At 32.4% G+C, this 19,518-nt stretch overlaps 1 protein-coding gene across 1 annotated transcript; it reads right to left on the bottom strand.

The window, feature by feature from the left end:
• Positions 1 to 341: 341 nt before the first annotated feature.
• LOC107894610 (E3 ubiquitin-protein ligase SIRP1) lies at positions 342 to 919 on the bottom strand. The gene is made up of 2 exons (XM_016819868.1): positions 761 to 919; positions 342 to 656 (listed from the first exon to the last, which is right to left on the bottom strand). Exons 1-2 carry the CDS (start codon positions 917 to 919, stop codon positions 342 to 344), a joined length of 474 nt encoding a protein of 157 aa, XP_016675357.1.
• Positions 920 to 19,518: the final 18,599 nt, after the last annotated feature.

Raw genomic sequence — 19,518 nt, 5'->3', positions numbered from 1 at the left:
TTCAAAGGTTTGTAGATAGTCTAATGCATTCAACCTCTTTTTCCCAAGGGTAGTTTAAGTTTTATATTTGCATTTACTGCTCCAACAATGCCAACATTTATAATGAGATCCTATTTGCTAAAGGACTAAACTTTGATAAATTTCTTTTTGTTCATATTCCTCAGTAAAATAAGTAGATCTTATCTATTAAATTATGATCAGATTGATCCATCAATACCAAAATTCAGAATAAATACTATTATCAACTTTACTTGGTAAAAATAACTGAACTCTTTATTCTATCCGATAACTAAAACTTAGTTAAGAAACAAAGGAAAGAATAAGAATTACACAAAGTTCACCTAATTCTTTGGCATCTCAAACCGACAAATAGGGCAATAATGGCTCTGCTTCAACCACTTTTCAATGCAATCACCATGAAAAATATGAGAGCCAGGCATCCGATAAGCTTCCGCTCCAACTTTAAGTTGCTCCAAACATACGATGCAAACTTTTATATCTTCATCTTCAACCTTAATCCTCTTTAGCATCTCATTAACTAATGACTCTTTTGCTGGAACCATGCCATAATTTCTACTTTCAAACTCTGACGCGGATTCAGACAAAGCTCTCCTCATCAAAATCTCATCATTGTGATATTGTTCCACAACGGATGCCTATATCTTTAACCGTAATGGCAAGACGTCACAATTAGTTCCACTTCTATGCACCCAAACTGATATTCTTCGTCCAAGTCTGAAAAGTTCATGAATCAACCTACGATAATCAACTGAGTCGGTGTTGATTCGGAGTCTTGTAAACGTGGGGCCAATAATGTCGTGAACTTGGATCTCGTTTTGCTAAATGTTAAGACTGAAAACAAAGGTTTCTCGTAAGTGAAAAGTGTTGGTGGTTGAATAGGTGTCTGCTTGCCAATCATGGCGGATTTATATGACAACAACGTTCAGTATTAATTTAACACGCTGGTTGATGATACTATTTTTGCACAGAAGAGATGCCATTAGGAACTTGAAAAGTAAGAAAGCTTTATCTTAAATCTTTGAAGTATCCTATGGCGGTGTAAAACATGGACTAGGAATAGGAATTCCCTAAGCGCTAAATTATAACTATTCCTATCACTATTAATAACTCCTGTATCGACTGTCAACTATAAATCCTTTTTAAGAATCCCTGTTAGGGTAAGGTAGTAATTTCGATAGCTACGAGAATTAATCTTTTTAACATTATTCATTCCTTTTATTTAGTAAAATTTTTAATATTATTCATTCCTTTTATTTGTTAATAAACGTAAATATTTATTTATTTTGCTTCGAGAAAATATATGATGTCAATTATAACACAATAATTGGGAATTGTCAATTTCTTCATTACATTTGATCTTAATATATATATTTTTTGCCCCTCTTTTTTTGGAAAAATCTTAGCATTATTATTTATGAAAATTTTTTTAGCATCATCTATATACGTTGTCAATATTTAAGAGTAAACTACATAGTTGGTTATCTAATTTCCATAACCTTTTATTTTAGATACTAAAATATATATATATTTTAGGCATTTTCATTAAATATTTTGGTCGTACTTAGTTAATTCAATATTATTTTGAACTCATTTTTGTTGGTTAACTTTGAATAATTTTCATTTTAGTTAGAGATCTCCATTAAGCATAAAACTGGACTGGGGTTGCAACCGGAGGCCCCCGCAGTACAGTACAGGCTGTACAAGTGGAATCCATATAGAAGTACACTTTTTCTATTTAATATTAATTAGAATAAGGTATTTCGACCTTACTATATTGCTTCTATTTGACGTTGATTAGACTAAGGTTTTTCAATTTATAAATAGATGTAGACTCTTATTGTATTATTCGAATTCGAAATTAGTGAATTTTCTTTGCCTCTGCCCGTGGTTTTTTCCCCGAAAAGGTTTATACATATTTTTCTTTCCTTTTGCTTTGCGGTCATTCTATATTATCATTGTCGACATTCAACTTTTACATTTTTAAAATGAGTATTGTATCTTCAAAATTGTAACCTTCCCATAGTATAAAAGCTAGTAGTATGTTTTTTCCCCAAGCGAGTTCGCACAACCATAGCGGCACCATCCACTAAAATTTATCCCTTTTTAATGCACTTACCTTGTTGAACTTGGGCAGTTTGATGCAATTCAAGTATTTTTGTTAAAACATTAACACAAAGCAAATGAAATGTAACAGTCCAGTTTAGACCCTAGTCGGAATGGTAGTTTCGGGACCACAAATCCGAGTCAAAAATATTTTAATATTATTTTCTATGCTTAAAGTATGAGAATTGATATGTGTGAAATTTTCGTATGAAAATATTATCGTTTGAGTGTCGATTTGTGAAAAAGGGCTTAATCGCGTAAAATATAAAAATGACCTTCTATTTGTTAAAGCACTAAATTGCTACGGTTTATTAATTGGTAAGTCCTTAAAATGGAATTATGCAACTATTATGGTTGATGGACGGTAATGGGCATAACTTATAATGATTTCATATTAAGTTACAAAGGTTAAAATTGTAAATGGTTTATTAACATGAAATAAATAAAACAAAACATTAAAAGACATGCATTATCATCTATTGTTGGCGGAATATAGAAAAGAAAAGAAGCCATCGATTTTTTTTAAGTTTCAAAACTTAGGAAGCTTAATTCGGGTATGTTTTTCATTCGGTTTTCAATAATTTTTACATTTTTGAGATCGTTGCTTCGAATACTAGTAAACCCATGCTTCAATTTTCAAAATTGATGATGAATTTGAGAGTTTTCATTGTTGATAATGTGATGAAATTGTTGTTTGATGATGAATAATAAATCTTTGATGTTTGATTTTCCTGTTTAATTAAGTAATTTTTGATAAAAATGTGTATTAAGGACTAAATTGAGAAATTTATAAATTAAGGGGTCAAAATGTGAAATAAATAAAAGAAATGGGTTTCTAGAGGCCTAAGGTAAATTTGGCCTAATATGGGTTTGATGAGATTTTTTGTATTTTGTGTTATTTTGAAATAGGGACTAAATTGTAAAAATGTGAAATGTTAGGGGCTAAAATGCCAATTGCCCAAATTATGTGTTCTTGGATAAAATTTAATGAAATGTTGAATAAGTAAGTTAATTTTGATATTAATTAGATTGACAAAAGCGGAATTCAGATCTAGATCGAGGGAAATCAAAGTATCGGATTAGTCGATTTAATTTGTCGTTATTGCGAACGAGGTAAGTTTGTATTTTAATAAATGTTACGAAATCATCTTATAAATGCATATTATTTGTATGATTGAATTCAATGCTGAATGGTAATACAAATATATGTATTTTGAATAAGTTATATATTAGTTATTATGATATTGAATTGTTTGAGAAGTAGAATATATGAATACGAGAAAGTTTCGATAATGTGACGACATCTGAAAAGCTTCGTATGAACCATAAGAATAGTTAGGATACATATGTCATGACATAGGATTCCGATATGTGTTATCGTGTAAGACCACGTCTGGGATGTTGGCATCGATTTGTGATTTATGTGTAAGACCATGTCTGAGACATTGGCACCGTATATGATTTCGTGTAAGACCCTATCTGAGATAGTGACATCGATATTTGATTACATGTAAGACCACGTCTAGGACATTGGCATTGTACGAGCTTATGAGTTATCTGAGTATCCTTATTGATTTTGAACGGTTCAAATGGCATTCCGAGAAATAAATGATTAAGTGAAAGACATTCTGATTCAAGTACGTTGAAATGTATACAATATTTGAAAACGAAAGGTAAGTATATACGTGCAAAGAATGTTATGTGATGTATATGGAAATGAGATGTGAGTATCTGTAAATGAAACATGAAACATGAATAATATATGGTATATAAAGTGGCATATGTGAAATTGTCAGATGTTATATGTATGAAAGATGAAATTGAGTATAAATGATGATATGAGATTTATGTGTATATATACATGATTAGATGTGTTATTTCCATAATGTGCTCGTTTGGATATATGAAAGTGTGAATTGAATGATATAGGAAAATTGAGCTGAATAAGCTTGTGAAAGCTAAAGTTTTTGAGGTAAGCAAGTATAACATTGGATGATGATAATACAATATGAGAATATGTTTTTTAACTAGGAAAAGTTGTATGAGATAGTATATCATACATATGGCTTTGTAATGAAATTAATGGTTATGTTAAGTTTATTAAGATACGAGCTTACTAAGCTTTAAAGCTTACTCTGTGTGTATTTTTCCTATTTTTATAGTGTTTTGGAGTTTTGCTCAGGTTGGAAGTCGTTGGAGATGTCATCACACTATCCGGTTATCATTTTGGTAAATAAATGCTTTGAGATTTGGATATGTGGCATGTATAGGCTAGTTTTGATATGGTTGGTATTGAAGTTTGTATTTATAGCCATGCGAAAATGGCTTGACTTGATGTTAATTGTTGTGTGTATTCGATCATGATTTAAGCTTATATTGAAAGTATATCTCAAGGTATATATGTTTGAAGTGTTGGTTATATGTTTCGACAATGAGAGATGTAAGTATGATTTTATAATTTGGCTTAGTAAGAGGTAAAATAATGAGTATGTATTGTATGTGAAATGGCTATATAGATTCGATTGTTACTTGACAATCAATGAATATGTAGAAGTTAATTTTTGCTAGCTGAATAGATAAGAGACGAATTGGTCTTCTATATGACATTTTGATATGATGTATAACATGTGAAATTGGCATGTCTTGATTCAACATTAATACTTATGAAATGACTATTATTACTCAAGTGAGAAGTGCTTAGGTTGGTTATTTTCTTTTATAAATGAGATTTGGTCAGTTGGTAATGTTTGTTTGTGTTTATAAATTTAGTTTATTAAGTCGTATAGAAATGGAATGAATCATTTGTATGTTGTATTAATTGTTGCGGAAGCGACGATAATATTAATAACAATATTATCAGAAATATTTAGATAATTATTATGCCAACAATTATACTAAGAAAATTCCCAGTTAAATTGGAGGGGTCACAATGGTCCCGCTTAAAACCCAACAACTAGACAGAACTCACTTAGATATTTATAGCAATAATAACTAAATAAATATAACCAACATAAAGCTATTAAATAAAAGCAAACAAATAAGAAATAAAATACCAGAGTTTTAACGAGGTTCGGCCAATTTAGCTTACGTCCTCGGACACTACCAAATTAATATTTCCTCTAGAAATATTACAAAGGAGAAGATTTTGGGATGATACAACCAAAGGGGGAGGGGTTCTATATATAACAAACCAAACCCCCTCCATTTCTATCTTTTCCTAATGTGGGATATTGCCAATATTCAACAAATCTCCACCTTGGCGATATTCCACATCTTCGAACATCTTCTCATAACACAAACTTCAATAGTGTCTTCAAATTTGCAACCAATCGCCTTCTTCCCTTTTGGTAGTTGTGCCAGCTTCCACGTCTTGTTTTTCTCTAGAGATTGCATTTCCTCTTCCATTGCACCTAACCATCTATTATTCTCTAAACTCTGAATGGCTTCGGTGTAAGTGGATGGAATATTATCAACAACTGGAAGTGCATAAGCTACCATGTCAGTGAAACGAGCAGGTTTCTGAATTTCTCGTCTCTGCCTTCTGACTGCAATTGGCTCTGATTGCTGTTGAGGTTCTTGGGTAGAAACCTCTTCCTCATCTGACTCTGCATCTGCCAATGAAGAATCACTAGTGGTACCTTTTGCTGGAATTACCACACTCTGCTCAAACTCCACCTGCTGCGGAGTACACTCCACCTGCTGCGAAGTACTACTCACTCCTTCTGGATTTACCTTATTCAACATGGCAGATTCATGAAAGGTAACATCCCTACTGATTATCGTCTTCTTTGCCTCTAGACACCACAAACGATATCCCTTAACACCAGCATTGAAGCCCATGAATAGAGCCTTCTTTGCTCTTGGATCTAACTTTGATTCTTTCACATGATAATATGCAATAGAACCAAAAATGCGCAAGGTGTCATAATCAGTAGCAGGTTTTCCATACCATTTCTCCAAAGGAGTCTCGCCATTTATAGCAGATGATGGCAAATGATTGATGAGATGTTGAGCGTACGTCACAGCCTCAGTCCAAAACTTTCTATCTAATCCAGCATTAGATAACATACATCGAACTTTCTCCACAAGCGTTCGATTCATACGCTCTGCCACCTCATTCTGTTGCAGTGTTCCACCTACGGTGAAGTGCCTTACTATGCCACAATCTTGGCATATCTTCAGGAAAGGATCGCTTTTATATTCTCCACCGTTCTCTGATCGGAGAACCTTAATCTTCCTTCCTGTCTGATTTTCAACTTTAGTTTTCCACTTAAGGAAAACTTCAAGCACCTCATCTTTGTTCTTCATAGGAAACACCCAAACTCGTCTGGAAAAATCATCAATAAAGGTGACAAAATAACATCTTCCTCCAAGTGATGGAGTCTTGGACGGTCCCCATACATCAGAATGCACATAATCCAGAATACCTTTAGTATTGTGAATCCCAGTGCCAAATTTCACCCTTCGTTGTTTTCCCAGAACACAATGCTCGCAAAATTCAAGTTTGCAAGTCTTTGTACCTTTCAATAATCCTTGCTTGGCTAGAGTTTGCAAGGATTTTTCACCAGCATGGCCCAAACGCATATGCCACAGCTGTGTTGCTTCAAAGTCCTTCTTGGTACTCGTAATTGCTGCTGCTGTTGTCCCGACCACTGTACTACCTTGGTAGTAATACAGATTGTTCTTTCTTATGCCTTTCAACATCACCAATGCTCCTGAAGTTGCTTTAAGAACTCCATCTCGTATTGTCACAACTAGGCCTTTAGATTCTAACGACCCCAAAGAGATGAGATTCTTCTTCAACTTTGGGACATATCGTACATCCCGCAAAATTCTAGTAGATCCATCATGACTCCTCAGTTTAATTGAACCTATCCCGGCTATTTTACATGTGTTATCATTACCCATGTAAACAACCCCTTCATCTAGTTTTTGAAATTCAAAGAACCATTCCCGAATGGGACACATATGATAGGAACAACCAGAATCCATGATCCACTCATCTGCATATAATGTTGAAGATGTCATACTAAGAGAAAAGTCTGACTCTGCTTCACTATTGCATTCTGCAACATTTGCATCTTGCGGAGTCTTCCCTTTTTTCTTCAATTTTGGACAATCTTTCTTCCAATGTCCTTTTTCTTTGCAAAAAGAACATTCATCTTTGGCAACAGCTCGACCTTTGGACTTTCTTCTCTTCCCCTTAGACTGACTTTGCTGACGACCTCTTGTTACCAATGCTTCCACTGCTGCTTCACCTGAACGTTTCAACTTATCCTTTCGGCGTAGTTCATAGCTATACAATGCAGCAGTTACTTCATTGAAAGTTACTTCCGATTTTCCATGAAGTAGAGTAGTTTCAAGGTACTCAAACTCCTCAGGAAGCGATCCCAACAACATTAACGCCAAGTCTTCGTCTTCAAAAGTCACATCCAAATTCAACAAATCAGCCACCAGCTGATTAAAATTGGTAATGTGCTCGTTCATCGTGGTACCAGGAACATAATTGAAACGAAACAGTCTTTTCTTCATATGCAACTTATTTTGACTGTTCTTCTTCAAGAATTTCTCCTCCAATGCTTTCCACAATTTACTTGCAGAAGTCTCTTTACTGAATGTATACTTTTGCTCTCTGGAAAGACATGATCGAATTGTACCACATGCCAATCGGTTGATGGTCTTCCATTCTTTATCATCAACCCCTTCTGGTTTTTCTTCCTCAATGGCAATATCTAGACCCTGTTGAAAGAGGGTATCTAGAAGCTCACTTTGCCACATGCCGAAATGACCTGTTCCATTAAAAATTTCCACTACAAATCTCGTATTTGCAGTTCCAATCCTCGGCAAAATGTACGAAGTGGAAGTTGTTGATATGGATGGTTTTTCTTCTGTCATTTTTTCCATAGCTTCTATTTAATAGCCACCAAATGCGGAATACCCACAAGTTTTCGGAAATGTTTCTGATGTGTAAGATCAGACTAAGCTGCAAACACAGAGCATACTACAAAACCTTGGCTCGGATACCAATTGTTGCGGAAGCGACGATAATATTAATAACAATATTATCAGAAATATTTAGATAATTATTATGCCAACAATTATACTAAGAAAATTCCCAGTTAAATTGGAGGGGTCACAATGGTCCCGCTTAAAACCCAACAACTAGACAGAACTCACTTAGATATTTATAGCAATAATAACTAAATAAATATAACCAACATAAAGCTATTAAATAAAAGCAAACAAATAAGAAATAAAATACCAGAGTTTTAACGAGGTTCGGCCAATTTAGCTTACGTCCTCGGACACTACCAAATTAATATTTCCTCTAGAAATATTACAAAGGAGAAGATTTTGGGATGATACAACCAAAGGGGGAGGGGTTCTATATATAACAAACCAAACTCCCTCCCTTTCTATCTTTTCCTAATGTGGGATATTGCCAATATTCAACATTAATGACCGAATAAATGATGTTTGAATGGCTGGTAATATGCGCATAAACTTGTGTAATGTGAAAAGTGGTATATTAGGTCATGTGATAATGCTAGCTATTTTTATTATTGTTAATGGATGTTTAGTCGTGTAATATGGTAAATTGGTTTAATATGCAAATGTGCAAGGCTTATAATTTGATATGTTAGTTTCGGCATTTGAGCTTGGAAATGGTTATTGATACTAAGGTTTAGTGCACATGAAACTATATAAGTTAATTATAATTTGATTAGTGGAATGCCATAAATGAAATGCTCACATAATTCATGCAGTGGATTTTTGAAGCATATGGAATATGATTTTGATGTATGTTTATTTTTTATTTGATTGATATATGAAATAAAATATGCTTGACCTTTAATTAGGTATTCGAATACCATAGATATTTGATGATCATATGGTTCGAATGTTGGTAACTATGGAGCATGTACAATTTAGTTTTTAGTATGCACATATGCAGAAGTTATGAAATGTTTTGATATTCAGCTAATAAAATAGTTGTTTTTACATATGCTCGGTATATGATATGTAATGATATTTAGGACTCGAAATTTTGAATAGGATAAGAGTATTGATGTGGTTGAATCATGAAGCATGAATTGTAATAAATGTCTGTTTTGAACTACATTTTGATCGATAATGCCTCGTAACCCTAATTCGACAACGGATATAGGTTAGGGGTGTTATATGGAATGTCTAGAGCTTCTCCATTGCCCAATAAAATAATACTGTCTGTATCAATTAAAATGATCTTTCCCTCGTGATCAATTATAGCGAGAACTCCTAAATCTAGAGTGACTTGTGTTTCAATCTAATTCCAACAATGCACTTCTTGGGACGAGAAAACATAACTGCTTGACATTATATATTAGAACTCATTAAAGCTTGATTCACATCATTATGCTTAATAAAAAGAATGAGAGAAGCTCCAATAGAAAAAAAGAGAGTTAATTTTATTTTTCAAAAAAGAAAAACAATTCAACTTGTATTGTAATTGAGTTATTCAACTACAAAGATGAAACATAAGTTTTTCCTTGTAACTCGATTCCTTGTAAAAACTCATTTTTCCCTATAAAAATCCAGATAATTCACAAGAAAAACTTATGTTTTTCTCTTTTTACTAAAAAAAATAAAATTAATTCTAAAAGAGGAAAAAGAGAATTAAAAATATAAAATTGTTTTTCTGTAAATATCCAAGTTTCCTTATAAACCCTCTCCAAAACCCAATGTCATAGGTTCAAATCCTACAGAGTGTGATTCCACTCTTGTTAGGTCGAAAATTACACCAAACTGATAAAAAAAATTGAACAGCAATTCGAATTTGACCTCCTTGGATTAAATTATTAAATTAAAATTATTAAATAAATTGAAATTCAAAAATTTAAGAATTAAAAGGGTCAGTCAAAAAACGGTATGTTAATTAATCAAAGGTCCAACTGATCACCACGTCTATATTGTAAATATGATGTTACTAATAATCCAGCCAAAGTAATAGTAATTAGGTCTAAGATTATTCCAAATAGAAAAACTCCAATCATTTCAATTTATTTGAAAAGGGAAAAAGAAACGTAATATCTATCCCTAAATATTAATTTCTATTGCCCATGAAAATCAATACCTAATAATTGATAAGTAACACGGTAATGAGCTATAGAATATATGGAATAGGACAGAAAGCTTTGTTTTTATGAATTGTTCGTTCATTAAATTAATTTTCAAATAAGTCATATCTTACTTAGATCAATAAATAAAGCTAAGGTTATAATTAAAGCCGCTAGTAAAAAACCAAAATAATTAGTTGTAATAGGCATGAAGGAGCTAAATGAAATATGTTATTTTTATACATATGTTTATAAAGCACTTACCTAAGTTTCAATTTTTAAATGAGGGGGATAAGCAAAAATACCAATTGAAATAATAAGTTCAATTGAAATTTATTGCTTCATCAATCATTATAATTTTTTTCTCTTTTTCTGGAAAAAATCTAAAATTAGTTCTAAAAAAGAAAAAAATAAAGGAAATTTTTAAAAAATAAAATGGTATTTCCCTCTAAAACCCCAACTATTTCCTAACCATACCTAGGTAATTTCATGTAAAACCCTAGATTTTTCTCTTTTATTGGAAAAAAAACTAAAATTATTTCTAAAAAAAAATAAAAACTAAAGGAAATTAAAACGATAAAATGATTGTTCCGTAAAATAAACCAAGTTTTTCCTGGGGAAATCAACTAAAATTGTTTCTAAAAAAAAACTAAAGGAAATTAAAAAGATAAAATGATTGTTCCAGTAAATTAAACCAAGTTTTTCCTTGTAAAAACTCAAGTTTTTTCCATTTACTAAAAGAACTAAAAGTAATTCTAATGAAAGAAAAAAAATTAAAAGATAAGAGATCAAAATGAAAATTCACTAAAGTTGGGTGACTAAATGAGTGTACAATAACATTGAATTAATGACGAGTGACCAAAATGAAAGCAGTTTTTAACAATAGTGCCTAAAATGCAAACTTTTTTTGAGTGCCCAAAATGAAAAGTTATGCAAGTTGGGTGATCATCTGCATAGTTTAGAGGGGAAAAACTAGAAATATTTATACGTGGTGTGGAGATCTTTATAAAGTAGATATGTTTAAAGTAAGCCCGCCTAAGTCTGCTTTTAAATTCGAGCTAATCTTGGTCATCCAAATTAACAATTAAAAAAGTAAAATAGGTTAAATGCTTAATTTGTATTAGATATTGCTATTACTTAAATTTATTTTTTATCAAATTAACATTTAAATACTACTCTATACTAAGCTACTGCAATTATGTAACTTTATTTTTTTTACCAAATTAATATTTAGATACTACTTTGTATTAGTTTATCAAATTAAACTAAAAGTGTTATCAAATTTATCATAAAAAATTATCAATTATATAAAAGAAGTCAAGCTTAAAAAACTTTTGAAAACATTGGGGGCCAAACACAAATTATCATATTTTTAAAAACTAATTATAAGGTTAAAATAAAAGTTTAAGAAATTTTAAGGGTAGTCGGCCCTACCACCCCTTCAAAATTTACCCTTGGTAATTTATCCATTTTTTATTTCCATGACATTAAACTAACAAATTTTAGCTGCAATGGCAAATCACATTGTTCTCATAAAAGAGAACATATATTTAAACCTTGGAGACATGGATTGTAAAACTAATATGGAAACTACAAAAAAAAAACTAATTGTATGACATTAAAATTATTATTTTTAAATTATCAAAAAATTAAATTTAAATTTTAAAATCATTACATTTTAAATATATCAATTTTGATTTGAACCAAAAATCCAATTCTATTAACCTAAATTCAAACTTGACCCAATTTGATTTTATCATAAAACTTCAACGACTCGAACTTTACCAATTAGAATATAAAAACTACCTGAATCTAAAATTATTTAATCCTAAAATCACCAAATATGAAATAATTTGAAAAATAACTCAAAATAACTGAAGTTGAAATGATTTGACTTTATGTAACACCCCTTGTCTGACCTGATCGCCAGGTTCGAACTATAGGATGCCACATCCATTGTCTGGGCAACTATTGTCAAACACACCATAAAAAAATCATTCAAACATTCAATTATTTCACAAACACATACACATTATAATACACAATTAAATCTGAGCCTTAATCGAGCTTACGAAAGCTCTTTTTTTGACCCGAGCATGAAATAGGACCAAATTGTAAAGTTTTAAAATTTTTAAAACCGATGTCATGACGTCATGTAACACCATATACCCAACCCGATCACTGGGTCTGAGTTACAAGGTGTCACATTTGTTGCCTAAGCAACTACAATCGTTCAGTTAACAAACAATCAATCATACATGTAATCCAATGTTGAACGAACTTAAAATATAATAAATAATTAATTTTCGGGACTTATACAAGCTTATGAAAGCTCAATACTATTCCAGGGTCAATCTAGGACTAACCTGCAAAATTTTCAAATTATAACATTTGGTTATCATGATATCCTAGGCTGGGTATTACGATACCAAAGACTGTAACACCCTATACCCAGTCCGACCATCGAGCCTGAGTAACAGGAACCTACACCACCGTCTCATCATCAACAAAGCATAAAACATCTCATTGACATGCGATTAACATCATAATCAAATAACTATATGAAGTTTAAGTCTAATTTCCCTTAGACAAAGTTAAAATTTGCTAAACATATAGTAATCGACCATATAACAAGTTAAAAGCATGCTTAAATACCATTTAACATAAATTTCTAAAAGGTTACGAAGGTATCAATACTCATTTGATGGTACCAATACTTCTCGTAGATGGTATCGATACCTTTACATAAAACAACAAAAATAACATCAAAATAAGGCATTTAACACAACCATACCTATACCAATTCAAGATGCATCTTAACCTCAAAATTCGACATAAAAAATATATGATATTACAGCTCAAAGCATCATCAATAGTTTAAGCTAAGTAATACCAATAAACTAATGTTAAATGTCTATAAATTTTATGAGTAACAAATCCAAGTAATCATCCAAAACATCATGGCAATATTCATGCAACAAATCTACCACATTGCCTTATTCCCACAGGTCGAAACAATAGCTATAAAATCACATACTAAATTACTAAGTCTAACTTAGATCACTCCCTTGGAATTTTTGCACCACTCACACCACAAATTCTAAATATTTGCAATGATTATAAAGAGTGGGTGAGCTTAAACAAGCTTAGTGAATGTTGGAATAACCACAAAGTATACATAACATCAAAGGTTATACAAGGGCATATTACAACACATTCACAACTATATTCCATCCAAGTCAAAATAACATATTCATGTTTCATTAAATCATAAAACCAATATATACTCTCATATGCAATTGCACTTAACTCATATAAATGTATCATTAGGAAAAAAACAACGTATTTATGCTTTAATAGGTCACAAATCTAGCTTATATATTCACATGCATTTACACATAACATTTTCATATATTAAACACTTTATGATAATTTGGCAACTTGAAAACATGAAACATAAAAGTGGACTTTATCACCACATATTGGATACATGTAACATCCCAAATTAGGGCCTAGTCAGAATAGTAGTTTTAAAACTACAAATTTGAGATAGAAATTGTAATACCCCCGACTCGTATTCATTGCCGGAATAGGGTACGAGGTATTACCAGAGTTTATGATTTTTTTTTATATTCAATATAGCCCCTTTATAAATATCTAACCTTCCCTGCAATAATAAATCGGGACCAATCCACTTCAACCAAACCAATTCAACATATTTTCAAGATAAATTCATGCATATTTATAAGATAACGTCATCACATACCCAAAACCAGGTTTGTTAACCATACTAATGGCTAACTTTATATTCATTTCACGTTAACATTTACTTTATTAGCTTATACATGCGATTGATTTCCAAAATAAAGTTTCTTTATATACCGAAATCCTGAGGTTGATAGTGTGATGTGTCTCCGACCAAATCCGACCTCCGAGCTCTTAACACTACAAAACAGGGAAAAGGGAAATGGGGTAAGCACTTCGTTCTTAGTAAGCTCATGTAACAAGAATTATACTTACCTAATATTTTCAATACAATACAATAAACATTCATATATCCATTCAATGCATTATTACCCTAATATGCACAAACTCAAGATTCAAGTTAGTACAATAATTTCCATGTACCAATAATATATACCATGATTGATGAGCTCATCAATATCATAATTTCCATTTCCTTGTTATTTTTCCATATTTATCCTGTTGAATTTATCAAAATTTCGATAGATTTTCAGAAGTACACTTTTAGTGTACAATTCCAGGTCCATCAATTCATATTTATGTGCGCACATTTTCATTTCAGAGAGCACACTCCCGCGAACCTCAACCTTGCAGCGGGATTACCAGTCCAGGCTAAATCCCCTGCAATATAAACTCATAGAGTATTGTCGGGATTACCAGTCCAGGCTAAATCCCCTGCAACGACAATTACTCTAATGAGCTTGGATCTAAATTACCAGTCCAGGCTAAATTCAGACCCTAATTTGGATTACCCATCCGGGCTAAATCCATTTTACACATATTCTTTGGAAGGGCTATATCAAGATAGGATCACCCGTCCGGGCTAGATCCTTTTTACCGTCAATTCCTTTTCAGAGATCCATCAAAATTTCCTTTCATTCAACCGGGATTTCTTCCCATTTCATCAAATATATCAATGTTTCATTAATTTTAATACAATGAACATTCAAATCATATTCACATCTATAACATACAATCTCAAGCATTTAAGAATATAATTCAAGTTACACGAACTTACCTTGATGCTTGTTTGTAAACAAAAAAAATTTACTAATCCCAAAATTTTTCCTTTCCTCGATCTAGCTTCGTATTTGAATCTTCTGGATCTAAATAAATAAATTTAATTATCAATTTAATACATTTCATGTTCATATGCAACATTCCCTATAATTCAACTATTATTATTTATAGTTTATTCAAAGCTGTCTATTTGAGTCATAGTCACTAAATTATTTATAACTCGAGCTACGGAACTCCAAATTAAGATCCGATAATTTTCCCTGAAACTAGACTCATATATCTTCTTACCATAAAATTTTCAGAATTTTTGGTTTAGCCAATAAGTACATTTTATTCTTCACTAAAAATAGACTCATTCAGGATTTTATACATATAAATTTAAGCCCCTAATTATTTTTCTTCAATTTTTTTATGATTTTTCAAAGTCAGAAAGGGGGAACCCGAATTCATTCTGACCTTGTCTCACAAAATTCATTATATCTCAAAATTTAAAAATCCATTGCTTACAGTATTTCCTTTATGAGAAACTAGACTCAATAAGATTTAATTCCATATTTTGTTCATCTTTTAATTCGATTTCTACAATTTACGGTGATTTTTCAAGGTTAGTCTACTGCTGCTGTCCAAACAGTTTTTGTGCAAGCTGTTTATTACCATTTTTACCCTAAGCTTTTCGCCCCTACTCAATTAGCCTCTCAATTGAGCTGATTTTTCTCAATTCACATTTTATTTTATCACCTTAAACTAGTTTACAACCTTTAGGAATTAGAATTTCAGCAATAGACTTTAATTCCAAGCATTTTCACAATTAGGTCCTAAAAATCAATTTATATTGAAATTACCTAATAAAATCATCTCATAAACAAATTAAAGCTTTAATTTCATTCTATCTCATCATAAAATTACAGAACTCAACCATGGTGACTTTCAATTTCATCCATGAAATTAAAAACTAATGAATTTAATAGTAGGACCTAGTTGTAAAAGTCTTAGAAACACAAAAATTACAAGAAAAAGGCAAGGATTAACTCACTTGGTGCAAAAATTATGAAATACCAGCTTAGAGAACCCTCCTATGGAATTTTTGGCTGCTGGAATTGAAGAGAAATGAAGAGAAATCTAGATATTTCGTATTTAGTCCTTGTTTTATTTAGTTAATTTTGCAATATTCTAATTTTTCCCTTAATTTATCAATTTTCCTGCTGATTTCATGCCCCTACCGTCCAGCCCAAATAAATTTTGGGTCTAATTTCCTTTTAAATCCTTTCTCATTAGACTCTTAAGCTATTTAATTATTTTAGCAACTTTTACACCTATTACAATTTAGTCCTTTTCATTTAATTGACTACCCAAACATTAAAATTTCCTAACAAAATTTTAATACCATATTACTAACATTTCATAAATATTTATAAAATTATTTTTGACTTGGGTTTAAGAGATGAGGTCCTGATTCCTTGTTTTTACCCAATTTCTTCAATAATTTCTTTTCCTAACTAACTACTAAATCGGTAAAAAAAATTTCTATCAATATTTTTATACGATTTTCCTATCATATCAATTTTCATGCAAAAATATTGAAATAAATTTCTCTTTAAATCGGATTTGTGGTTACGAAACCACTATTCCGATAACCTTGAATTTAGGCCATTACAACTCTCCCCCCTTTAGGATTTTCGTCCTCGAAAATCTTACCAGTAAAGAGGTTTGGGTATTGTTTCCTCATTGCCTCCTCCGGTTCCCATGTCGCTTCCTCAATCCCATGCTTTTGCCACAATACTTTCACCAAATTTATCTTTTTATTTCTAAGCTCTTTTGTCTCTCGTGCCAATATCTTGACCGGTTCTTCACTGTAAGTCATATCTGGTGGAATATCTACTTCTGTCGGAGAAATAACAAGTGAAGGATCTGATTGATATCGTCGTAACATAGATACATGAAAAACATTATGGATTCTATCAAGTTCCGGTGGTAATGCCAATCGATAAGCGACCGGTCCAATTCTTTCTATGATTTCATATGGCCTGATAAATCTTGGACTCAGTTTACCCTTTCGACCGAATCGAAGAACTTTCTTCCAAGGAGACACTTTTAGGAATACCTTGTCACTGACAATTCAATCTCTTTTCGTTTAAGGTCGGCATATGATTTTTGACGATCGGAAGCTGCTTTTAGACTATCCCGAATAACCTTTACTTTTTCTTCTGTTTCCCAGATCAAATCAACCCCATGTATCTTCCTTTCACTGAGTTCTATCCAATATAACGGTGTTCTACATTTTCTACCATACAAAGCTTCATACGGAGTCATTTTAATACTGGACTGATAACTATTATTGTAAGCAAATTCAATCAAAGGTAGATACCTCTCCCAATTACCTTCAAACTCTAGTATACAACATCGTAACATATCTTCCAATACTTGAATTACATGCTTAGATTGACCATCTGTTTGAGGATGAAATGTAGTGCTGAAATACAACTGAGTACATAAGGCTTCCTACAATTTGTCCCAAAAACGAGACGTAAATCGGGGATCTCTATCTGATATAATAGAGACAGCCACTCCATGTAGCCTGACAATCTCAGATATGTATAGTTCAGCTAATTTATCTAAAGAATAATCCATACGTACCGGAATAAAGTGTGCTGACTTTGTCAATCGGTCAACAATCACCCAAATAGCATCTTTTTTCCTCGGAGACAAAGGTAACCCCGATACAAAATCCATAGTGATTCTTTCCCATTTCCATTCCGGTATAGTAATTGGCTGAAGTAACCCCGAAGGTACCTTATATTCAGCTTTAACTTGCTGACAGATTAAACACCTTGATACAAACTCAGAGATATCACGTTTCATTCTTGACCACTAGTATATTTTTTTTCAGATCATTATACATTTTATTACTCCCCGGATGTATAGACATAGTACCACTGTGAGCCTCGCGTAGAATCTTCTGTATGAGCTCTGAATTCTGAGGTACACATACCCTACCTCTGAATAATAAACAACCATCAGAACCAATTTGAAATTCAGAATCATTACCTGACTCACACTGTGCCCGTTTAACTTGTAACTTCTCATCATTCTTCAGAGCTTCACCTATTTGCTATAAAAATGTTGGTTTAGCTCTTAATTCTGCTAGGATTGAACCATCATCAGTCAATGATAACTGGGTATTCATAGCTCGTAAAGCAAACAGAGATTTCCGGCTCAAAGTATCAACTACAACATTAGCCTTACCCGGGTGGTAATCAATAATCAAATCATAGTCCTTTATCAGTTCAAGCCACATGCGCTGTCTCAAATTCAAATCTTTCTGTGTCATCAAATATTTCAAGCTTTTATGATCAGTATAAATATGACATTTCTCACCGAACAAGTAATGCCGCCATATCTTCAGCGCAAATACAATTGCAGCTAATTCAAGATCATGTACTGGATAATTTCTTTCATGTGGTTTAAGTTGTCTTGAAGCATAGGCTATTACTTTACCTTCTTGCATTAAGACACAACCTAAACCATTTAATGAGCCATCACTATAAATAACAAATTCCTTACCCGGTTCAGGCTGCACTAATACAGGTGCTTTCGTTAGTAGATCTTTCAATCGGTTGAAACTCTGCTGACATTCATCAGTCCACTCGAACTTTACATCTTTCTGCAATAATCGAGTCATCAGAGAAGCTATCATAAAGATGAATTTTATCTACTGGAGCTTTCCCTTTTCTGACAGATTCAGTACCTGTACCCTGTGGGATTTCGGGAACCGATGGAGGAGCAGGAGGGGGAGCTTGAACTTGCTGCACTATAGGGTTTGTTCTTAAGTATTGACTAAACCATTCATTCATCATTTGAAAGAAGGCTATTTTTGTCTCCTCCCCTCGACCCTCTGTCTCGGGCCTTCTACTACTAGTTTCTTCTCTTTGTACTGAAGTCGGAGCATGACTCCCAGCTTCCTCAGATTGAGCTCGGTCGGTAGACATTTACTATAAGAAAAATATATTTTAAATGGTCAGGAGATATCACACTATCAATAACAATTTAAATGGCATATATAGCTAATCCCGTATTTGTTACATCGGTCCTAGAACCAGCTAAGTCGTAGCTCTGATACCAACAAATGTAATACCCCCTACCCGTATTCATTGCCGGAATAGGGTACGAGGTATTACCAGAGTTTACGATTTTTTTTATATTCAATATAGTCCCTTTATAAATATCTAACCTTCCCTGCAATAATAAATCGAGACCAATCCACTTCAACCAAACCAATTCAACATATTTTCAAGATAAATTCATGCATATTTATAAGATAACATCATCACACACCCAAAACCAGGTTTATTAACCATACTAATGGCTAACTTTATATTCATTTCACGTTAACATTTACTTTATTAGCTTATGCATGCCATTGATTTCCAAAATAAAGTTTCTTTATATACCGAAATCTTGAGGTTGATAGTGCGATGTGTCTCCGACCAAATCCGACCTCCGAGCTCTTAACACTACAAAATAGGGAAAAAGGAAA

The sequence above is a fragment of the Gossypium hirsutum genome, chromosome A13 (assembly GCF_007990345.1).
Source record: "Gossypium hirsutum isolate 1008001.06 chromosome A13, Gossypium_hirsutum_v2.1, whole genome shotgun sequence".
Lineage (NCBI taxonomy): Eukaryota > Viridiplantae > Streptophyta > Magnoliopsida > Malvales > Malvaceae > Gossypium > Gossypium hirsutum.
Note: the sequence above shows the minus strand (reverse complement) of the source record. Positions and strands in the feature narration are given on the sequence as shown.